Source organism: Nycticebus coucang, chromosome 20 (genome assembly GCF_027406575.1).
Source record: "Nycticebus coucang isolate mNycCou1 chromosome 20, mNycCou1.pri, whole genome shotgun sequence".
Lineage (NCBI taxonomy): Eukaryota > Metazoa > Chordata > Mammalia > Primates > Lorisidae > Nycticebus > Nycticebus coucang.
In genome coordinates, this window is record NC_069799.1 from 21,445,197 (window position 1) to 21,468,562 (window position 23,366).

Consider the following 23,366-nt stretch of genomic DNA (forward strand, 5'->3'; position numbering starts at 1 on the left):
TATGACCTGTGCATATTTCTTACGTGAAAATATCATGGTGAGGTAAATGGAAGCCCTAAGATTTTAACATGTGCAAGCATGAACTGGAGATGTTGTCAAATAAAGTTTTCTGTGTTTTTTTTAAGACACAGTTTTTCAATATCGCCCTTGGTAGTGTGCAATGTTGTCACAGCTCACACCTCTTGGGCTTCAGCGATTCTCTTGCCTCAGCTTCCCAAGTAGCTGAGGGACATTGTGGTGGGACTCTAGGCACCCACCACAATGCCCAGCTATTTTCTTCTTGCAGTTGTCACTGTTGTTTAGCTGGCCTGGGTCGGGCTGGAACAAGCCAGGCTTGGTGCATGTGGCTGGTGAGTAACCACTGTGCTGTGGGCGCCAAGCCTTAAAAGCAGTTTTTTATTCAGAAGATATTGGGTGAACCTTCATTTTTGAATTTACAAAAAGCTCAACAGGGATGCCAATATTTCTGTTCCATGATAATATTTTATCAGACCTGAGACTGGATTTATCCCAGTTGAATGTTAATCCAGTAAATAACCATTAGAGCCTTTATTTTCCAAACAAGGTTTAAAAAGATAATCTCAGAAGGTACATACGAGTTGATACTCTCCACAAAGTATGTAATCATATTCTGATAAAAACGTCTTAAATTTTTTTTTTTTCAAAGTTGAAAGTTAAGACTTGGCGCCGGCCACACACACCGGAGCTGGTGGGTTGAAATCCAGCCCAGGCCTGCTAAACAACAATGACAACTACAACCAAAAAATCGCTGGGCATTGTGGCAGGCAACTGCTGTCCCAGCTACTTGGGAGACTGAGGCAAGAGAATCACTTAAGCCCAAGAGTGGGAGTTTGGTCTCAGCTGTGACACCAAGGCACTCTACCCAGGGTGACAGCTTGAGATTCTGTCTCAAATAACAAAACGCTGAAGGTACAGATATCTGCCCTATCTTCTAGTCTCTAATGCTATCATTAAAAAACTCTTCTTTATCATCCTAGAAAGCAAGGCTTTTATAATACTTCTGATTTTGAGAATTTTGAGTTACTTTAGGCCGTTCATGCCATCTTCTGTAAAACTGCACGTGTAACCTTATTTTATATACCCCATTTTCCCCAAAATAAGACAGCATCTTATTTTAAGGTGTGCTCCTAAAGATGCGCTGGGTCTTATTTTTAGGGGACGTCTTATCTTTCCTGTAAGTAGGTCTTATTTTTGGAGGATGTCTTATTTTCAGGGAAACAGGGTAGCACTGAGGGGGCTTCTGAACCGAAACTGAACAGTACATAGTCCCCTGCTTTGCTAATATCCAATGACCCAACATCATCCACACAGGGTAATATGGGGATCCACTTATTTCCATTTAAAATAAGCACAAGGGAACATTTGCAGAACTACAGAACATAATTTTTTATAAACATAAATTTGTGATGAAAATTCTCCAGGGCATATGGGAATTTGGATGGAGAGAATGGAGAGAAGACACTGCTGTATACGTAGGGGAGGAGGATTTCTCAGAGCCTCTTCACTATTACAAGAAAAAGGGCAAAAGATTATTTGAAACAAGCTCATTAGGCAGGAACATCACACGTAGAGACGAAAAGATTTGCAACTTTATAACGCGAGATATTGTAGCAGAAATGCAGTCACAACCCTGTATTAAGACACATTTAGCTGCGAAGCAACCAGTTCTTTCTCGTTCCCTGCCTGCCCTTGATTTCCTTCTCAGGTGAGATTACCTGGATATATATTCCACTGCATCATGTTAATATGGCTTTAAAGGCATCAACACAGCCCCCTTCACCTGATCCCACCACATCCTCATCCACAGGCTGAGTAACCTTGATGTAAACTTTGTTTGCTTCAAGGTTACTCAGCCTGTGGAGGTTCTTTATTACAAGGTTACTCAGCCTTTCCACTTCTTTATTACAGGAGACAGTCTGGAACAAGGAGCTTTCCCATAAAGACCAAAGTGTGACTTTCATATTTCTTGTCCTCAAGTGCCCTACCTTGCTAGCAATTTTGGCTATGGAAAGGTAATATTGGTAGTGCTGTCCAGTCCCCATGAAGCACAAGCAGATCAGACCCTGTGACCTCCCTTGAGAAAAGAGCCTCAATACATTTTAAAACTCTCATGCTTGACACTGGCCTAACCTTAACATCATATGGGGGTAATAATTAAAACCATGTGGATGAAACAACCCAGACTAACAGAAAATGTGAGAAGGTGGAATCACCGATGATGGCATTTCTTAAAGCTGGACATGGAATCCTACCTGGAAGCCTGGGCTGAGAACCACTAAGGTAAGCATCACCTCCCTGGCTTTAATACTCACACAAGGTATTCAGTATCCTGGGCCCATGTACCCTGTTTCTCGAAAATAAGACATCCTCCGAAAATAAGACCTACTTACAGGAAAGATAAGACGTCCCCTGAAAATAAGACCTTGCGCATCTTTGGGAGCAAACTTTAATATAAGGCACTGTCTTATTTTTGGGAAAACAGGGTAAGTATGTGATCCTGCAAGAGCAGCAATTACTCTATCTTGAAGCAAATAGTCACTTTTTTTACAATGGCTATTTATGTCCTTGTTTAAGAATTTTAGGAATGGGCTCGGTGCCTGTGGTTCAATTGGCTAAGGCGCCAGCCACATACACCAGAGCTGGCGGGTTCAAATACAGCCTGGGCCCACCAAACAACGACAGCTGCAACAAAAAAATAGCCAGGAGTTGTGGTGGGCGCCTGTAGTCCCAGCTACTTGGGAGGTGGAGGCAAGAGAATCGCTTGAGCCCAGGAGTTGGAGGTTGCTGTGAGCTGTGATGCCACATCTACAGAGGGTGACAGCTTGAGGCTCTGTCTCAAAGAAAAAAAAAAAAAAAAAAGAATTTCAGGAATTAGCAATTAACCAAAGAACCAAGATTGCAGAACTCCCGGTGAAGAAAATTGCTGAGCAGTTAACCTCCATTTCTGTCGTCATCCAGCAGAATGCCAGATGGCAAGTAACCTTTGCAACAAGCCAGGGGGACCTATACATAGAAAGCTCCTGCACATAGCTTCCCAGGCTCCTTTCCCTTTCACAACCTTTTGGTCAGCTGAGGAGCATGAGGTGGTTTTTCCTACATTAATCTGCCATCTCCTCATGTTGCTCTTTATTTATTTATTTATTTTCTTTGAGACAGAGTCTCATTATGTCGCCCTCTGTAGAGTCCTGTGGCATCACGGCTCACAGCAACCTCAAACTCTTGGGCTCAAGCAATTCTCTTGCCTCAGCCTCCCTAGTAGCTAGGAAAACAGGTGCCCACCATAATGCTCTGGTATTTTATTTTGTTTTGTTTAGCAGGGCCAGGATAGTTTGAACCCACCAGCCCCAGACCATGTGGCTAGAACACTAACCACTGACAGACAGGCACCAAGCTCACATGTTGCTCTTGAATAATTGCTTTTTTTCCTACCAACTCTGGTATGCTGAGTTCGGCTTTTTGGAAGTGAATTTAAATACAATTTTGCACTTTTTGAGTGAGTCTGTGAAATAGCTTCAACAATTCCCCCTATTATTGGTGTTACTTGTCCTAGACTAGAGCAGCACTCAGCTAGAGAACACAGCAGAGTCCCTTCTACCCACACTTTTTTAACAACACAAATGCTTTTGGTCTAAGTTAAGAACACCAATCATAATCTTGAAACATGGCATTGTCTGCTGGACCTTCAAAGTTTCCCAGGCTAGAGAAGGTAGCAGTGTCTGATGAAGGAACTGGATTTAGAATTTGGAACGACAGATTTGGGTCTTGGAGAACTGGGGAGCAAGCTAGTGCCCTGTGTACATCCAAAGAAATTCAGAAAGAAGAAAAATGGAAAACTGGAAATCTTCAGGTACATTAATGCACATCTATAATTCAGGATTTGTTTCTGGGCCCCATAATCTCTGTGTCAGTTGTAGGTCTAAAGATATCAGGGTCATTATATGACAGGGAAAGAGGGTTGATTTTTGCCCTATAAATGTATTTTTGAAGAAATCTACAGATTGTCCCCAAAGTCACCCCAATGTCTCTACATGTATGGAAAATCAGAAATTGGAGCTAAACATACCTTTACACAATGTTCATTACAAATTTTACAAAGAGGTAGCCAACACATAGAGAACATTCTGTAAATATTTTCTATAATTTCATAATAAATATTTTCTAAAACAAGGTATATTTAGCTACAATTTCTCATTTTCCAATCTATAGTGACTTCAGAGGTAATTTTTGGTGGGGGCGGTGCCTGTGGCTCAGTGGGTAGAGCGCCAGCCACATATGCTAAAGGTGGTGGGTTCAAACCAGGCCCTGGCCAAACTGCAACAACAACAACAACAAAAATAGCCGGGTGTTGTGGCGGGTGCTGTAGTCTCAGCTACTAGGGAGGCTGAGGAAAGAGAATCTCCTAAGCCCAGGAGTTGGAGGTTGCTATGTGAGACTCTGTCTTAAAAAAAAAAAAAAAAAAAAATTGGGAGGGACACGCTGTAGTGAAACTGCCCAAAAAGTGAGACTGAAAATAGACAGTCCTTTTATAAGGATAGCCCTCACAGACAATTCATAAAGGAATTTCTTGCTGGGAACCCAAAAGCAAAAATATGTAACTTAACTTTTGGTCTGCAGCCCAAATCTACCTCCTAAAACTAAACTCTATTTGATTGCATACTAACAATTTTTTCTACAAGTTTATCTTCGCAGGTGTAGGACAGAGAGAAAAATCAACCCAGGGACATTTACAAAAAAAAAAAAAAATCACGTCTAATGATGTCACCCTCAATAGAGTAACGTGCCATCACAGCTAACAGCAACCTCAAAATCTTGGGCTTAAGAGATTCTCTTGCCTCAGCCTCTCAAATAACTGGGAATACAGGTGCCCACTACAACGCCCAGCTTTTTTTTTGTTGTAATTGTCACTGTTGTTTAGTAGGCCTGGGCTGGGTTGGAACCCATCAGCTCTAGTGTACCTGGCCGGTGCCCTAAATACTGAGCCATGGGCACAGAGCCAGAAAATTGATTTTTCCTTCACTCTCTTTTTCTGTTCAAGTTTGAATTCAGGTTATCCTGTGTAAAATGTAACTTTCCTACAATTTACAAAAATGTAAATATTTTACCTCAGTATCCATTGCCCTAGTTCTTCTGTATGCCTTCTCATGTTTAAATACTGAAGTTCCCAACTGCTCCTTCTGAAAAATAAAAGATACATTTGTTATTTGCATTTTTTTTCCAGTAATGTCTACAAACATTGTCTTAATAATCTTCCACTGATTTATATCTTTGCCTCAGTAACTTCTTTTGGTGTGCCAGTGCTAGGAATGATAGCCAAGGGCGGGCTATGCTCAGGCTTCTTTCTGTTCCATGCAGGGAGATGAGATTACCTTTGCCTGGGACACCAGCGTGGCTAAAGAGCCAGGTTGCTGCTACAAATTCAAGATCTGAGGGTTGGGACAAGACAGAAGCCTCTTCACACTGGTGTGGGGTTTTGATGGGACATTCTAGGGGTGAAGAACCTATGAGTTTGATTCGAGAGGGTGGAGCTTTGTCTGGGAGGAATATGACCACTTCCCTGTCTAGTGTGCATGTCCATAAAATGGTGGGTGTCACAATAGGGAGAAGGAATCTAACCTCAGAACTCCTCCTCTCAAAAACCTTAGTCCCCTCTGACAATAGGAGGTGATGTGGAATCACTGCACAATTTGTGGTGTGACAGCTTGGGGCAGGAGACCTCAAACTCCTTATTAGCTGGGACTACAGATGTGTACCACCATGCCCCACTAATTTTTCTAAGTTTTTGTAGAGATGGGTTCTTGCTATGTTGTTCATGTTGGTCTAAAACTCTTTTTTGTTTGAGACAGAGTTTCACTTGGTCACCCTCTGTAGAGTGCCAGCACATCTTAGCTCACAGCAAACAAAACTCTTGTATTCAAATGATCCTCTTGTCTCAGCTTCTCAAGTAGCAGGGATTATAGGTGCCCACCACAATACTTGACTAGTTTTTAGAGACAGGGCCTCGCTAATGCAAAGGCTGATCTTGAACTCATGAGCTCAGGCAACCCACCCACCTCGGCCTCCCTATTGCTGAGATTAGACGTGTGAGCTACTGTGCCTGGAGAGATCTCAAACTCTTGGACTCAAGTGATCCTTCCACCTCAGCCTCCCAGTTGTCTTTTCTTTTCATGGTATCTTTACAAAGCTAAGCTCAGATTTCCCATTTGAAATCACCATTAAAAAATTATAAATCTCAGAACCTTACAACATTTACTCTGGGGAAACAAGGAAACACCATTCTTTTTATGAAATGAAATATATGACTCCATATTTAATGTTCACTTCTGTCTTGCCTTTAGGAATATTTTCATATTCTTCAAGTGCTATGGGTGAATTACATTTTATAGTTAATGGAAAACTGAAGCTAAAATAAATGAACAAAGCTTTTCAAGACACAAAATTCAGGGAACGAGACTGGTGACTGGAATACAGACATGCCCCACTCAAGTGTCAAGTAAGGTCACCCTATACCTTGGATGCCTGTCCTATACCTCCCACCCTTATTCTGATCACAGAATAGTTCAGTGGCCACCCTCCCTGGAGAAACTGCACCCAAGCTTTCAATGCACATGAAGTATGTATTGTGTTGCAGATTTTTAAAAGACTTTGCTGGCGGTGAGTTATCCTTATCCTTTGGTATTTTCTCCCTTGAAATATTTAAGAAATAATTTGTACATTTTCCCCTGAATACCTGCATCTGATGGGCTGACTGAAAATGTCTCTCTAAGAAATGAAAACTGAGGCTAGTACCAAAAAACTTAAAGTCCCAATGGGTTAGCTTTTTACGTGAAGAGTATACCAGCAGACTTCTCTCAACCTCAAGGACACTCATTTGCTCCTCTGAGAGTCTCTACTCCCATTCTTCAGGCTGTCTTCTAGAATGAAATGTCCCAGGGACTGATATTTATGGAACACTAAAGAAAATATGAATGCTATGGGCATCTTGGGTCATCCTCAGATAAGTATGAAGCTCAGGACTGGGAAAAGACAGGAGTGTGAATGAGGATCTGTCATCCTGTACAGTTACCAATAGGGAATATCAATTCCAAGACATTCTGGTAAGCTGTGTGTTCCTGGGCAAGATAACAGGAGTAAGGCACAAAGTTTTTCCACGGAGTGTCACAGGATAATTGTCTGCTTTTTTTCTTATGTGAAATGTAAAAAAGGTTAAAAAATAATCACTCAACCTTATGTAAACAAATAATAAACACAAAAATACTGCAAGTGTTTGAAATGGGCAATAAAAAAAGTGATAATGTGAATTTCATGGGAAGATGCATTTGAAAAAATGAAAAAGATACTGAAAATTGAGTATTTTACTCCAAGACCTAAAAGAATTAGGCCAAATAAATAAGAGTGGTAAATTTAGACTCTGGTTCCGAAACTTTTGGAAAATGTTGGAGAAAACAAGTCCCCTTGTAGAGTGTTAAAATATATATGAGGCAATTTGGCCGAAAAGACTCTACTGCTTTGCATTTCTACCTAAGGAAACCAAAATCCAGCTCCAATTTATTTCTTATTATGTGCTAATACAGGAGCCAAGGGAAAACCTTCCCATTAATTCTTCGAAGTTTCCCCAAATACCAACTCACAAATGGAAGAGTAATAAAAGGCATTTGAATGTACTTATTTTCTACATATGAGAGGAAATCATGGAGAGATTTACCTCAATCTCCCACTTGGGAACAGAAGCTTAAATTTCACTTTTCATAACAGAAGAAAGAGATGGGAATTTTTTTGAGAGGCAAAAAATGATTAGAGAGGATGAACTGACTGGGAAGAAGGAAACTAATCTGTTAATGCTTTTTTAGGAATCTGAATGCACCAGAGAGGCAGAAATCATGTTGAGGAAAAACCTTCCAGGAGTGGTTGTATTTTCTATCTGCACTAAATAAGGAGGTAACAGGAAAGCAATTGAAGGCAACTGTTTTTATTTTGGTAAGAAACTTTGTTACATAAGGACATGTTAGAGAGTCTATGTCTACCCTGGTGGTAAGTGAAGCAAGGCTAGGTTTTAAGGACCTTGATATTCAGGATTATTTCTGAAAAGTTTTTCAATTTTGAAAAGCACTCAGCGGTGCCTAAGCTATAGTTTTTTAAGAATCATTTTCTGCACCCCAACATCAACTTAGAAGGAAAACAAATATAGACTTTACCAATCACAAACTACTAATTATCTTCTGATTACAAAACCAGGAAAACTTCAACTGAAAAGTTCAAAAAACTTTAGTGCATAACTGCAACCAATCAGTTATTGAATTTGATTTGCATATGCACCTTGGAAAAGCCTTTCCTTCAAACATACAGCAGATCCTGAAATAATAATCCCCACATAGAGGATCCTTATAGAAACTTCAGAATCTTTAAAAAATATTTAAAGTTAGGGGAGGAGCAAGATGGTGGCTGAGTAACAACTTCTTTGAAACTGTACACAGTGAAATGGGGGACAGAAGACTGCAGGGATCTCTGGCTGGTGGGATATGCCCAGAAACATCCCTTTGGGGACACAGGGAGAAAGCGAGAGACGTCTGGACCCCATGAGGAGGACAAAAGCAGTGGACAACTCGCAAGTAGTTGCATGCGTTTGTTCAGTCAGAGGCTGCCCGCCACTGTAACTACAGCAGCAGAGAGACTGCAAACAGGAAAGGCCTTACCTGTGGGCTGTTTTATTGTTTGGACTTGGGCACTTGGTTGAATTACCTTGTGAGAACTTGAGTGAGAGTGTAGATGACTTTAAACATTCTCTAGTGCCCTGGACTGAGCCGCTGAGCCTGAAAGGAGCTAACATTGTTCAGCTGTGGGCCGCTGGCACAGACATTGTGGGAGAACAGCCTCTGCAGGCTGCTCCCTCAGGGAGACAAGAGCCTGTGCAGCCATTATGGGAGAACTGCCCCTGCAGGCTCTGCCCTCAGAAGGATGGGGTTGGGAGAACTCGGGCAAGTAATCTAGTGACTGAGCAGCACAAAGGCGGTGACTGAGATGCTGGGGGAAAGTGGACATTTTAGTATTTGGCAGTAACAGTGCTGCCTAATAGCCTTGGCCCTCAGGGGCATTGAGTGAGACCAATTTTAGAGCACTGAATCAGCAAGCAGCCACTTCAGGAGAGATCCCAGCAACAAGCGTTTTCCTGGGAAGGCTTCTGCTTAGCCTAAGTTAACAGTTTAAAGTGTCTTTTAAGTGGGCTGAGGAGAGATTTAGGCTCTCAACCCTGCCAGATGTGAGAAATCATCAGAGGCCCCCAGTCTCCATCTTGTACAGCTGTATCAGAATTGTGATTAACAACTCATACCTCAGAAGATCACCGCTACCCAGACAATATTCAGCAAGATGTATATGTATATTGCTTTGTTTTTGGTTTTGGTTTTTACTTTATGTTTTTTATTTTTTTTTTTTGTATAACATTTTCCCTCTAAATTTTTCTTTCATTTCTTTTCTTTCTTCTTTCTTTCTTTCTTTCTACATTTTTGTAGTTTAAATATAATTTTCTATTGTACCCTTCTTTAACAATTAGAACTTCATTTTTTGCTAGAGTTTCTGCCCCTATTATTTGGATTTTTCCCACAATTTTATCCCATAAGGTTTTTTGTTTGTCTGTTTGGGTTTAATTTATAGTAGGTTTTTTCTTTCCTGTCTACTTAGCTGACGAAGACCTACAGAGCTCAAGGTAACCACCCAACCCAGCAACCCCACTGGTTGGGTGTTTTTAAGGTTGAGTCAAAGCACCCACTGTACACCTTTATTAATCCTGTCTCCCTCTTTCTGGGCTTCTCTTTTTTTTTTTTTTCATCAATATTCCCTTTTAGTCACCCTTCTCCTTTCTCTTTTTTATTTCTCTTTCTATCTTTTTTTTTTTTAATTTTTTTCCCTTCTTGCTCTTCAATCTTCTCATCCCATCTTTCTGCTCCCATACCAAAAGGACTCATCAAAACCTTAGGCCAGAGGCACAGTAACATAAAGAGCAACAGGAAGTGAAAGGAAAATTAAGGCAAGGAAACAGGTAAAAGAAAACACTCATGAGGAAGAATCAGCAGAAAAATCCTGTCAACATGAAAAACCAGTCCAGAGGAACCTCCCCAAGGGACCATAAGGTAGATACTGCAGAGGATTCCACCTATAAAGAAATGTTGGAAATGACATAAAGGGAATTAAGAATACAGATGATAAAAACAATGAAGGAAATGATGGAAACAATGAAGGAAACTACTCGTAAAGTGGAAAATGACCAAAAGGAAATAAAAAAACTCAATCAAATAAGAGATGAATGATATGCAGAATATAGAGGATATAGCAGAGTTGAAGGAATTGAAGCACTCAATTATAAAACTTAAAGATGCAATAAAAGTATCACAAACAGATTAGATCATGCAGATTAAAAAATCTCAGAGGTAGAGGACAAAGCTCTTGAGATAACTCAGTTTATGAGTCAGAAAAGAGGAGACAGAATGCAGAACATTCACTGACAGAATTATAGAACTTTAGGAAGAGTTCAAACATACATGTTATTGGTTTCCCAGAAGGGGAAGAAGAATGACACAGAGGAATGGAAGCCATAGTAGAGAATATTATGAATGAAAATTTCCCAAATATCACTAAAGATTCTGACACACTCTTTTCAGAGGGATATCGGCCACCAGCTTGCCTCAACTCTAATAGAGTTTCTCCAAGACACATTGTGATGAACTTGTCCAAAGACAAGACAACAGAAAAGATATTGCAAGCTTCCAGGACTAAGTGCCAATTGACCTACAGGAGCAAATCTATGAGGGTGACCATAGACTTCTCTAATGAAACTTTTCAAGGAAGAAGATAATGGTCATCTACCTTTAAAGTACTTAAACACAACAATTTCCAGCCTAGAATGTTATATCCCACTAAGGTAAGCTTTAAAATTGATAGAGAAATCAAATCTTTTACTGTGATGTAAACACTGAGGAAATTACACACTGACCATCATAATGGACCACCAGCAAAGTAAACACCCAGAAATTAAAGGACAGAACCTAGCTTCCATAATGATGCAAAAGAAAAAACTAAATGGACTTTCACAAAATAAGATGAATAGAACACTACCATACTTATCAATTATCTCAATAAATGTTAATGGCTTGAATGCCCCACTGAAGAGACATAGATTGGATGACTGTATTAAAAAACACAAGCCATCCTTTGCTGTTTGTAGGAAACACACCTAACCTCAAAAGACAAATTAAAAATCAGAGTTAAAGGTTGGATGACAATTTTTCAGACAAATGGAATCCAGAAGAAAAGAGAGATTCTTCTTTTCAGCTACATGTAGATTTAAAGCAACTAAAGTCAAAAAAGACAAAGATGGTCACTTCATATTGGTCAAGGGAAAAATACAAGAAGCCATTTCAATTCTAAATATTTATGCACCCAACTTAAATGCTCCCAGATTCTTGAAACAGGCCTTACTTAGTCTGAGCAATATGATATCCACAACACCATAATAATAGGGGTCTTTAAGACTCCTCTCACAGAGCTGGGCAAATCCTCTAAATAGAAATTAAACAAAGACATAAGGGTCTTAAATGAGACCCTAGAACAACTGTGCCTAATAGATGTATATAGACCACTCCATCCAAAAGATAAAGAATATACATTCTTCTCATCGCCCCATGGAACATTCTCCAAAATTGATCGTATACTAGGACACAAAACAAACCTTAACAGAACCAAAAGAATTGAAATATTACCTTGTATCTTCTCAGAACACAAGGCAATAAAGATGGAACTCAACTCCAACAAAAACATCCAACCCCACACAAAGGCACAGAAATTTAAGAACCTTATGCTGAATGAAAATTGGGTGCATGAAGAAATAAAAACGTAAATCATTAACTACCTTGAGCATAACAACAATGAAGACACTAGCTACCAAAACTTGTGAGATACAGCAAAAGCAGTCCTGAGAGGAAAATTGAATGCTTTAGTTGCCTACATTCAAAAACAGAGAGCACATCAACAACCTCACAAGCCATCTTATGGAATTGGAAAAAGAAGAACAATCTAAGCCTAAACCCAGCAGAAGAAAAGAAATATCCAAAATTAAATCAGACATTAATGAAATAAAAAAAAAATCATGCAGAAAATTAATGAAAGAAAAAATTGGTTTTATGAAAAACAAGAGACTAATTAGAAACAGAAAAGTAAAATCTCTGGTAACCTCGATCAGAAATGATAAAGGGGAGGCTCTGCACCCATAGACAGTGGTTACAGTGTCAGCCAAATACACAAAGGGTGGGGGGTTCAAACCCAGCCCGGGCCAGCTAAACATCAATGACAAGGGCAACAACAACAACAACAACAAAAAATAGCCGTGTGTTGTGGCAGTGCCTGTAGTCCCACCTACTCGGGAGGCTGAGGCAAAAGAATGACGGAAGCCCAAGACTTTGAGTTTGCTGTGATGCCACAGCACTCTACCGAGGGTGATATAGTGACCCTCTATCTCCAAAAAGAAAAGAAAAAGAAAAATGATAAAGGGGAAATAATAACTGATGCCACAGAGATACTCTTGTATCATCTCCAAATACTACAAGAAACTCTATACCCAGAAATTTGACAATGTGAAGAAAATGGATTAATACGTGGAATCACACCCTCTCCTAGAATTTCCCAGGAAGAAATAAATCTCCTGAACAGACCAATTTCAAGTACTGAGACCAAAGAAACAATAAAAACTCTCCCAACAAAAAATGACCTGGTTCAGATGGCTTCCCACCAGAATTCTATCAAACCTTATTCAAATACTGAAGAAATTGTTCCAAAAAATTGAGGAGGAAGGAATCTTCCCCAACACCTTCTACAAAGCAAACATCACCCTGATACCAAAACCAGAAAAAGACCCAACTAAAAAGGAGAACTTCGACCAATTTCACTAATGAATATATATGCAAAACTTCTTAGCAAAATCCTAGCCAAAAAATTACAGGATATTGTCAAAAAAAGTCATACATCATGAACAAGTAGGTTTCATCCCAGGGATGCAAGGCTGGTTTAACATATGCAAGCCCATAAACATTATTCACCACATCAACAGAAGCAAAAACAAAAACCATATGATTCTCTCAATAGATGCACAAAAACCATTTGATAAAATCCAGCATCCTTTTCTAATTAGAACACTGAAGAGTACAGGCATAGGTGGCACATGTCTTAAACTGATCGAAGCTATCTATGACAAGCCCACAGCTAGTATTTTACTGAATGGAGTAAAACTGAAAGCTTTTCCACTTAGAACTGGAACCAGACAAAGTGGTCCTCTGTCGCCATTACTATTTAACATAGTACTGGAAGTTCTAGCCAATACAATTAGGCAAGACAAGGAAATAAAGGCATCCAAATGGGAGCAGAGGAAGTCAAACTCTCCCTCTTTGCTGACGATATGATCTTATACTTAGAAAACTCCAAATACTCAACCACAAGATTCCTGGAAGTCATCCAAAAATGCAGTACACGTAAAATCTACTGAGTGTAGAACATAAATGTCTTAATACAATAACTAAGAAAATGCAGTGAAGGTTATGTTAACCAGTTTGATGAAAGTATTTCAAACTGTATATAAAACCAGCACATTGTACCTCATAATTCCATTAATGTACACAGCTATGATTTAATTTAAAAAAAATACAGTAATGTGTCTGGATATAAGATCAATGTCCACAAGTCAGTAGCCTTTGTATACACCAATAACAGCCAAGATGAGAGGCTAATTAAGGACACAACTCCCTTCACCATAGCTTCAATGAAAATGAAATACCTAGGAATATACCTAACAAAAGAAGTGAAGGATCTGTATAAAGAAAATTATGAGACCCTAAGAAAAGAAATACCAGAGGATATTAAGAAATTGAAGAACATACCATGCTAATGGCTGGGAAGAATCAACATTTGTTAATATATCTATACTTCCCAAAGCAATCTACTGATTCAATGCCATCCCTATTAAAATACTGACATCATACTTTCAAGACTTGGAAAAGATGATTCTTTGTTTTGTATGGAATCAGAGAAAACCCCGCATAGCTAAGGCAGTTCTTAGCAATAAAAACAAAGCCGGGGGCATCAGCATGCCAGATTTTAGGCTGTACTACAAGGTCATAGTGGTAAAGACAGCATGGTACTGACACAAAAATAGAGACATAGATATTAGGAATTGAATAAAAAAGCCAGGAAATAAAACAGACCTCTTTGAACAACCAAATCTTAAACAAACGAAACAAGAACATGCACTGGGGGAAAGAATTCCTATTCGATAAATGGTGCTGGCAGAACTGGATATCCACATGTAAGTGACTGAAACTGGACCCACACCTTTCTCCATTTATGAAAATTGATTCAAGTTGGATAAAGGACTTAAATTTCAGGTACAAAACAATAAAAATCCTCAAAGAAAGCATAGGAAAAACACGGGAAGATATCGGCCTGGGGAAACACTTTATGAAGAAGACTGCCGTGGAAATTGCAACAACAACAAGATAAACAAATGAGACTTAATTCAACTGAAAAGCTTCTGAACAACTGAGGAGACAACAACCAAAGCAAATAGACAATCTACACAATGGGAAAGGATATTTGCTTATTTTGAATCAGACAAAAGCTTGATAACAAGAATCTATAAAGAACTCAAATTAATCCACACGAAAAAAAGCCAAGAATTCCATATATCAACGGGGAAGACACATGAATAGAATTTTCTCTATAGAAGACAGACGAATGGCTAGCAAAAATATGAAAAAATGCTCATTATCCCTAATTATTAGAAAAATGCAAATCAAAACTACCCTGAGATATCATCTAACCCCAGTAAGAATGGCAAACATCACAAAATCTCAAAACTGCACATGCTGCGTGGATGTGGAGAGAAAAGAACACTTTTACACTGTTGTTGGGACTGCGAACTAATACAATCCCCTTTTGTCATAAGGACACTTGCACTAGACTATTTATCGCAGCTCAATTTACAATCACCAAAATGTAGAAACAGCCTAAAAGCCCCCCAACCCAGGAATGGATTAACAAGCTGTGGAATATGTATACCATGGAATACTATTCAGCCATTCAAAAAATGGAGACTTTACAGTCTTTGTATTAACCTGGATGGAAGTGGAACACATTATTCTTAGTAAAGCATCATAAGAATGGAGAAACATGAATCCTAGGTATTCAATTTTGATGAGGACAATTAATGATAACTAATGACATGGTGGGGGTGGGGAATAGTGAAAGAGAGAAGAAGGAGTGGATGGGGGAAAAAAGAGCATAGAGAGGGCAGGAGGGAGGTGGGTGAGGTCTTATGTGATACATTTTTGGGGGCAAGGCACAATTGTAAGAGGGACTATACCTAACAAATGCAATCCGTGTAACCTAGTTTCTTGTACCCTCAATGAATCCCCAAGAATTAAAAAAAAAAGTAAAGTATTTAAAGTTGAAGAACTCTTGATTACACTCCCCAGAACTACTGAAATAAAATTTGTACTAGAAATCACACTTAAAGGTATGGGTAACAATCTATGCCACTAAACTTCCGAAATTACAATTAATCTAATGAAGGATATACATTAGCTCAAAAATAGGTAAGATTAATGCCAAAATAAAACATCTCCAAAATTCCCTTGACTATACCAAGATATCCTTAAGTTTTCCTTAGAAACAAGAACCTGATATTCATGCAGTCAAAGAAGAAACTGAATAAAAACCTTCTACAAAGAAAGAATATGAAAAGTTTAGTGTAGACCCAGAACTGTGTATTTAAGTTATCCTCACGGGGGAAGATCAGGTTTCTATAGTTGTCTAACATGACATCCCAACACAAATGCTGCTGAGCAGGGTACAAGAAGGCCCACTGATTGATAGAGAATTCTATAGACACGTCTTTGAATGTCAACACTCCCTGAAAAACAAACATGTTTGCCAAGAAATAAGAGGAGATTGAATTTCACTTTTAGTTAAATGAGTGAAGAGAACTGTTCCTGACGTATATGAGTGACTGGAATTGATCAGTACAGAAGAGATAAATTCCCTCATGTGTTCTCTAACACTGAAGGTGATGGCATAATTTCCAGAGAACCAAAACCACTATAGTTTTTTGGTTTGCACGGTAAAAATAAAAGGCCACCAATACAGGCATGTATATTTTTGTGATGTATCTATATCATTCCATGTAAGCTGTGTGTATTTTTTTATATGACAATGTCATGGTGAGGTAAACAGTACCTCTAAAATTTTAACATGTACAAGAAAGAACAGGAGATAGGCTGGGCACGGTGGTGGCTCACATCTATAATCCTAGCACTCTGGAAGGTCAAGGGGGTGCACTGCTTGAGCTCACCCGTTCAAAAACAGCCTGAGCAATAGTGAGACCCCATCTCTACTAAAAATTTAAAAAATGAGGCAAGAGGATCACTTGAGCCCTAGTAGAAGGTTGCTGTGAGTTATGACGTCATGGCACCCTACCTAGGATGACAGCTTGAGAAACTGTCTCAAAAAACAAACAACAACAAAAATTATCAGAACCTTTGGGATACCACAAAGGCAGTCCTAAGAGGGAAATTTATAGCACTGCAAGCCTTCCTCAAGAGAACAGAAAGAAAGGAAGTTAGCAACTTAATAGGACATCTCAAGCAACTGGAAAAGGAAGAACATTCCAACCCCAAACACAGTAGAAGAAAAGAAATAACCAAAATTAGAGCAGAACTAAATGAAATTGAAAACAAAAGAATTATACAACAGATCAATAAATCAAAAAGTTGGTTTTTTGAAACGGTCAATAAAATAGATAAACTTTTGGATAACCTAACCAGGAAGAGTAAATCTCTCATTTTATCAATCAGAAATGACAAAGATGAAATAACAACAGACTCCTCAGAAATTCAAAAAATTATTAAAGAATATTACAAGAAACTTTATTCTCAGAAATATGAAAATCTGAAGGAAATTGACCAATACTTGGAAGCACGTCACCTTCCAAGGCTGAGCAGGAATCAAGTGGAAATGTTGAACAGGCCTATATAAAGTTCTGAAATAGCATCAACCATAAACAATCTCCCTAAAAAGAAAAGCCCGGGACCAGATGCCTTCACGTCAGAATTCTACCAAACCTTTAAACAGGAACTAGGACCAATATTACTCAACCTATTCCAAAATAAAGAAAAAGAAGGAAGACTAACCAACACGTTCTATGAAGCAAACATCAACCTGATCCCCAAAACAGTAAAAGACCCAACAAGAAAGTTATAGACCAATATCACTAATGAATATAAGATGCAAAAATATTCAACAAGATCCTAATAAACAGAATCCAGCAACACATCAAACAAATGATACATCATGACCAAGTTTTTTTTTTTATCCCAGGGTCTGAAGGCTGGTTCAATATACGTAAATATAATTCAGCACATAAACAAATTAAAAAATAAAGACCATATGATTCTCTCAATTGATGCAGAAAAAGCTTTTGATAATATCCAGCATCCCTTCATGATCAGAACACTTAAGAAAATTGGTATAGAAGGGACATTTCTTAAACTATAGAGGCTATCTACAGCAAATCCACAACCAGTATCATATTGAATGGAGTTAAATTGAAATCATTTCCACTGAGATCAAGCAGACAAAATTGCCCATTATCTCCACTGCTCTTTAACATTGTAATGGAAGTTTTAGCCATTGCAATTAGTGAAGAAAAGGCGATCAAGGGTATCCACATAGGGTCAGAAGAGATCAAATTTTCGCTCTTCACAGATGATATGATTGTATATCTGGAAAACACCAGGGATTCTACTACAAAACTATTAGAAGTGATCAAGGAATACAGCAGTGTCTCAGATTACAAAATCAACATTCATAAATCGGTAGCCTTTATATATGCCAACAACAGTCAAGCTGAAAAAAACAATTAAGGACTCTATTACATTCACACTAGTGCCAAAGAAGATGAAAGATTTGGTAGTTTATCTAACAAAGGACGTGAATGAACTCTATAAAAAGAACTATGAGGGGTGGTGCCTGTGGCTCAAAGGGATAGGGCGCTGGCCCCATATGCGGGAGGTGGCTGGTTCAAACCCAACCCCGGCCAAAAAAAAAAAAAAAAGAACTATGAAACTCTAAGAAAAGAAATAGCTGAAAATGTTAACAAATGGAAAAACATACCATACTCATGGCTGGGAAGAATCAACACTGTTAAAATGTCCATACTACCCAAAGCAATATACAATTATAACGCAATCCCTATTAAAGCTCCACTGTCATACTTTAAAGATCTTGAAACAATAATACTTTTTTTTATATGGAAACAGAAAAAACCTTGAATAGTCAAGATATTACTCAGAAATAAAAACAAAGCAGGAGGAATGATGCTACCAGACCTCAGACTACACTATAAAATAATAGTGATCAAAATAGCATGGTACTGGCACAAAAACAGAGAGGTACATGTATGACACAGTATAGAGAACCAAGAGATGAACCCAGCTACCTACTGTTTGATCTTGGGCAAGCCAATTAAAAACTTTCAGTTTTTTGAAAGATTCCCTATTCAACAAATGGTGCTGGGTGAACTGGCTGGCAACCTGTAGAAGACTGAAACTGGACCCACACCTTTAACCATTAACTAAGGTAGACTCTCACTGGATTGAAGATTTAAACTTAAGGCATGAAACTATAAAAATACTAGAAGAGAGTGCAGGGAAAACTCTTGAAGAAACCGGCCTGGGCTAATATTTTATGAAGAGAACCCCACGGGCAACTGAAGTAGCTTCAAAAATACACTATTGGGACCTGATCAAACTAAAAAGCTTCTGCACAGCCAAGAACACAGTAAGTAAAGCAAGCAGACAGACCTCAGAATGGGAGAAGATATTTGCAGGTTATGTCTCTGACAAAGGTTTAATAACCAGAATCCACAAAACTCAAACATATAAGCAAGAGAAGAACAAGTGATTCCATCTCAGGTTGGGCAAGGGACTTGAAGAGAAACTTCCCTGAAGAAGACAGGCACATGGCCTACAGACATATGAAAAAAAAGCTCTTAATCTTTAATCAGAGAAATGCAAATCTAAACTACTTTGAGATATCATCTAACTCCAGTAAGATTAGCCCATATCACAAAATCGCAATACAAGAGATGTTGGCATCAATGTGGAGAAAAGGGAACACTTCTACACTGTTTGTGGGAATGCAAATTAATACATTCCTTTTGGAAAGATGTTTGGAGAACACTTAGAGATCTAAAAATAGATCTGCCATTCAATCCTATCATTCCTCTGCTAGGTATATACTCAGAAGACCAAAAATCACATTATAACAAAGATATTTGTACCAGAATGTTTATTGCAGCCCAATTCATAATTGCTAAGTCATGGAAAAAGCTCGTGCCCATTGATCCACGAACGGATTAATAAATTGTGGCATATGTACACCATGGAGTATTATGCAGCCTTAAAGAAAGATGGCGACTTTACCTCTTTCATGTTTACATGGAATGAGCTGTAACATATTCTTCTTAGTACATTATCTCAAGAATGGAAGAAAAAGTACCCAATGTACTCAGCCCTACTATGAAACTAATTTATGGCTTTCATATGAAAGCTATAACCCAGTTATAACCTATGAATATGGGGAAGGGGAAGAGGGAAGGGAGGGAGGGGGGAGGATGGGTAAAGGGAGGGTGATTGGTGAATTTACACCTACGGTGCATCTTACAAGGGCACATGTGAAACTTAGTAAATGTAGAATATAAATGTCTTAACACAATAACTAAGAAAATGCCAGGAAGGCTATGTTAACCAGTGTCATGAAAATATGTCAAATGGTCTATAAAACCAGTGTATGGTGTCCCATGATCGCATTAATGTACACAGCTATGATTTAATAAATAAAATAATGACGTTACACAAGGAAAAACAAAACTTTATAACTAAAAACAGAGTCATTTCCAACTCCAGAATAACCCACCACGATGGTAGACAGAAAAAGAACTGTCACATTACACAATTTAACCAGAATGGGATGTTCATCTCAGACCACTTAAGAGATGGCAAAGATGAATTAAGTCACCATAATTAGTCCTCAGTAAGAAGACTTGACAGCACCATTGTTTATACAGGGTATCCATAAAGTTTGTATGCAATTTAAAATAGTAAAACACAGGGTGACAGAGTGAGACTCTGTCTCAAAATAAATAAATAAATAAATAAATAAATACAATTAAAGAAAAAGAAAAAGACAGAAGACACATATAAGGCAAGGAGATAGTGGTGGGAGATTTTTGAAACCATGATTCATCCTGGGAAGTAGCTCCGATTACAAAAATTCCCCATGAGCTGTGTTCTCAAGAGCAGCTCACTACAAAAAGCAACCCTTCCCATGATGACTTAGATGATACTCCCCTTTTGGCCTATGACAGGGCAAAGACTCTACAAATTCCCATTTATTACTCATAAACAATCACCTGAACAGTTATTTCTTCAGCAGTCAGAACACAATACTTCTTCATCACATTTTGCTGAAGTTACTCTTCTTTCCCCAGGTCCCTGACCTTTGGCCTATTCTAAGTGTAATTTCAACATCTAACCTTCTTTTTATGCCCCTCCTAAGAACTGTCTGATGACAGGATGAAACACAGCCTGACCTGGCAGATTATTTTTCCACCCTCCATTCTGTCCCTATCTCCCACCTGGATTCTACACTTGTTTGGCAGGCCTGGGCCAGGTTCAAACCTACCAGCTCCAGGGTATGTGGTTGACTCCCTAACCACTGAGCTACAGGTGCTCCCTAAACACTGAGCTACAGGAGCCTACCCTGATTTCTATGCTTTTGTGCTCCTGTCTATCAGAGAAAGCCCTCGTGTGTAATACCTACAGATCTTGCACTTCATGCTATCCCCAAGCAATACTTCCTACAATAATGAGAAATTCATTCTATTGGACAATAAGGTATCCTTTCAAATTTATTTAACTGGACAATGTCCAAAAACAGCCCCAGAATAATACCAATTACACCTTCAGGAAGGGCCTCTCATCACACTCTAATTCCATCAACCACATTGGTCCCCAGCTTGTGGGTTCCCAGCTTTCCAGGACTCTGCACCTTCAGTCCACAAAGAGGGCTCTTTCCATAGCTGGTATAATCAGGCTGCAAACCTGCAGGGAGGGATCCTCGGTCCTGTATAACCTTTTTTTTTTTTTTTTTTTGGCAACTTTTGGCTGGGGCTGGGTTTGAACCCACCACTCCCAGTATATAAGGCTGGCACCCAATTCCTTGACCCACAGCGCCATCCCAGATGACCATTTTTTGAAGAACCAAGGTTGACTTGGTCTTAGTAACTAGACTCAGACCTTTGGTTCCCAGTCAAGGTTATTCATTTCCTTTTAGATGAGAAAACATCACTGGGTGTGGTTGCTCAGGTCTGTAATCCTAGCATTCTGTGAGGCCGCAGCAGGTGAATAGCTTGAGCTCATGAATTCAAGACCAGCCTGAGCAAAAGTGAGATCCCCGTCTCTACCAAAAATAGAAAAACTCAGGCAAGAGGATCACTTGGGAAGATCAACCTCCCAAGACTTGGAGGTTACTTTGAGAGCTATGATGCCACGGCTCTCTACCCAGGTAACAGCTTGAGAATCTGTCTCAAAAAAAAAGAAGAGAGAAAATATCAAGTGTATGAAAAATCCAGCAAAATTCTGCAAACTAAGTATTGATGGTTATATAATAGAAGGAAACTGTAAGACACCTTACATTCCCTATGTCAACATGAAAAGCAAAATGATGTATTTTGTCAGACAATAGTGACATCATTTAATTATCAATTCCATGAAAACAAATCATTTAGTAAACAATAATCTCAGATCATCTCTGGTATAAATACTCTTTCATAGCTTTTAGCAATGAACTTCAAATTCTAGATGATAGAAAAAAAGAATAAAGTTACCTACTGACACAGTTTCTCCACTTTGTGTAAGAGAAGAACTAATGGTTTGTAAATATTTACAATTCACCATTTGATCTACCACATTTTCATGTGGATATGTATTCATTTTTAAGCATCCATAAAGCAATCCACACTTTGTCTCTTTCTTCTTGAGGTATCATTACTAAGCCCTGGGTTTCCATTTGAAATTACCCTCAAATAATCAGACATCTGAAAACCTTACTACCCTCACTCAAAGAAAAAAAGGTGAAAACTATTATTTTATTAAAATGGAATATATCACTACATATTTATTTATTTATTTATTTTTTATTCATTTTTTTTTTTTGTAGAGACAGAGTCTCACTTTATGGCCCTCGGTAGAGTGCCATGGCCTCACACAGCTCACAGAAACCTCCAACTCCTGGGCTTAAGCGATTCTATTGCCTCAGCCTCCCGAGTAGTTGGGACTACAGGCGCCCACCACAACGCCCGGCTATTTTTGGTTGCAGTTTGGCCGGGGCTGGGTTTGAACCCGCCACCCTCGTATATGGGGATGGCGCCTTACCAACTGAGCAACAGGCGCCGCCCCCATATTTATTTATTTATATTTTTTATTTATTTTATTTTTTTTAGTCAGAGTTTCACTATGTTGCTCTGGGTAGAGTGCTGTAACATCACAGCTCACAGCAACCTCAAACTCTTGGGCTTAAGTAATTCTCTTGCCTCAGTTTCCCAAGTAGCAGGGACTACAGTCGCCTGCCACAATGCCCGGCTATTTTTGTCATTGTTGTTGTAGTTGTCATTGTAGTTTGGCAGACCTGGGCTGGATTTGAACTTGCCAGCTAAAGGGTATGTGGCTGGTGGCCTAGCTGCAGAGCTACAGGGGCCAAGCCATCACTACATATTTAATTTCCTTTTCTGAACTCTAGTTCTGTCTTTCATTTTCAGGAAAATTTTCTTATTCTTTAAGTTCTACTGATATATTGCATTTTGGAGTTAATGAAAAATTAAAGCCGAAATAAACAAATCTTCTCAATGTCCAAAATTCTGGGAGTGTCCCTGATGACTGAAATACAGACATGTCCCACTAAGGGTGAAGTAAGTTCATCTATCCCTGAGACTTCCTCCCACACTCAGCCTCCTCACAGAATTGCTCAATGGCCACCCTCCCAGGAGAAACGGCACCCTACTTTCTGTGGGGAAGAACATCTCATAACTCTGACAAAAGTCCAGCTATCTGGGAGACAAGTAGATTAAGAAAGCAGGCCAAAAACCAAATGGCATGGTCACAGCAACCCCCTTCCTACCCTCCTGAAATGTTTTAGGGCCAGTGTTCCTGGGAATCATCAGGATCTCCTACCCTGGTCTTGCCTGGCACAAGAGA

General features: G+C 39.0%; 1 protein-coding gene across 4 annotated transcripts in view; it reads right to left on the reverse strand.

Moving 5' to 3' along the window:
- The window catches only part of LOC128572765 (zinc finger protein 724-like), an 86,121-nt gene that overhangs the window by 24,379 nt on the left and 38,376 nt on the right, over positions 1-23,366 (reverse strand). For 3 of the 4 annotated variants that reach the window (XM_053572843.1, XM_053572845.1, XM_053572842.1), the window contains exon 2: positions 5,124-5,195. In XM_053572843.1, the coding sequence (XP_053428818.1) occupies positions 5,124-5,135 (12 nt within the window). In that variant the 5' untranslated portion in view covers positions 5,136-5,195. Of the gene's footprint in view, positions 1-2,653; positions 2,852-5,123; positions 5,196-23,366 lie in introns of all 4 variants that reach the window. The other variant, XM_053572844.1, reaches the window with a different exon arrangement.